A 1,006-nucleotide genomic window follows, 5' to 3' on the forward strand; every position below is an offset into this window, starting at 1 on the left:
AAATCTGCCATGTTAAGAAAAACCTTGCAGAGACTTCCCGAAAACTTTTGTCGTTGCACCTTTCTCTTTCAACTTCACTGGAGGTTGGGCTATGGGACACACTTGATCGGGTAACACAAGAACAAGCGGTGCACTCTGCCGAGCTAAGAACAAGAAAACAAAAAGAGAAGTTTGAAAAATTAATTCCACTGGTAAACCCCCCAACCCTAACACTTACTGTTAAGAATCTTAGTGCCCATAATCTGTGAGATGCTGAAGTGTCCGTATATGTGAAGGGTCACAATTTTACCATAGCACCCATCAAGATCACCATGGAGGAAATAATTAGTCAGATACAGACAGCCATTTTCCACTTAGCTACACAAACTGGTAATAATTTTAGAAGAAAACACTTCAACATCCTACACAAGCCTTCTAAGAAAAACATCAGCAGAAAGGAACGCAAAGCACTTCTCAGTCTGAGGAAACACGACAAAATAAGCATACTTTCAGCAGATAAGGGAAATGGCACGGTAATAATGGACAAGGAAGAGTACGCTAACAAAATCAATGCCATGCTGAACAACTCATATACATATAAAAAAATCAAAAAAGATCCAACAACGGGCATGGGGAAAAAAACCATCAAGCTAATCAAAGAAGCTAACTTTCCTCCATAATCCCTTAAAACTCTTACCCCTAAAGAATCCTTCCCTCCCAGACTATGACCATCACATAATCCATAAAGAAAATGTCGCCCTTCGTCCAATAGTAAGCAACATTGGTGCCCCCACCTACCAACTCGCTCGTTTACTCACCAAACACCTCCAGTCACTAGTAGGACAGAACAAGTCACACATCAAGAACTCCCTAGACTTCGTGAACAAAATTGACTTCATTAGAACTAGCCCCGATATGATCCTAGTCAGTTTTGACGCGGAATCACTGTTCACGAATGTTCCCATTCCCGACACCCTTGAAATCATCAAGAAATCCAAGAGAATTCCTTCCAAACTCTTTCTGCTAA

General features: G+C 41.0%; 1 protein-coding gene across 1 annotated transcript; it reads left to right on the forward strand.

The window, feature by feature from the left end:
- The first annotated feature begins 311 nt into the window (after positions 1–311).
- LOC112495375 lies at positions 312–659 on the forward strand. Its single transcript, XM_025091706.1, has one exon. The coding sequence runs from the start codon at positions 312–314 to the stop codon at positions 657–659; it is 348 nt and encodes a 115-aa protein (XP_024947474.1).
- Positions 660–1,006: the final 347 nt, after the last annotated feature.

Source organism: Cephus cinctus, unplaced genomic scaffold (assembly GCF_000341935.2).
Source record: "Cephus cinctus unplaced genomic scaffold, Ccin1 Ccin1_scaffold3135, whole genome shotgun sequence".
Taxonomy (NCBI): domain Eukaryota; kingdom Metazoa; phylum Arthropoda; class Insecta; order Hymenoptera; family Cephidae; genus Cephus; species Cephus cinctus.

Coding starts and splice junctions, on each gene's coding strand:
- LOC112495375 (XM_025091706.1), top strand. CDS start 312: ATGGAGGAAATAATTAGTCAGATACAGACAGCCATTTTCCACTTAGCT.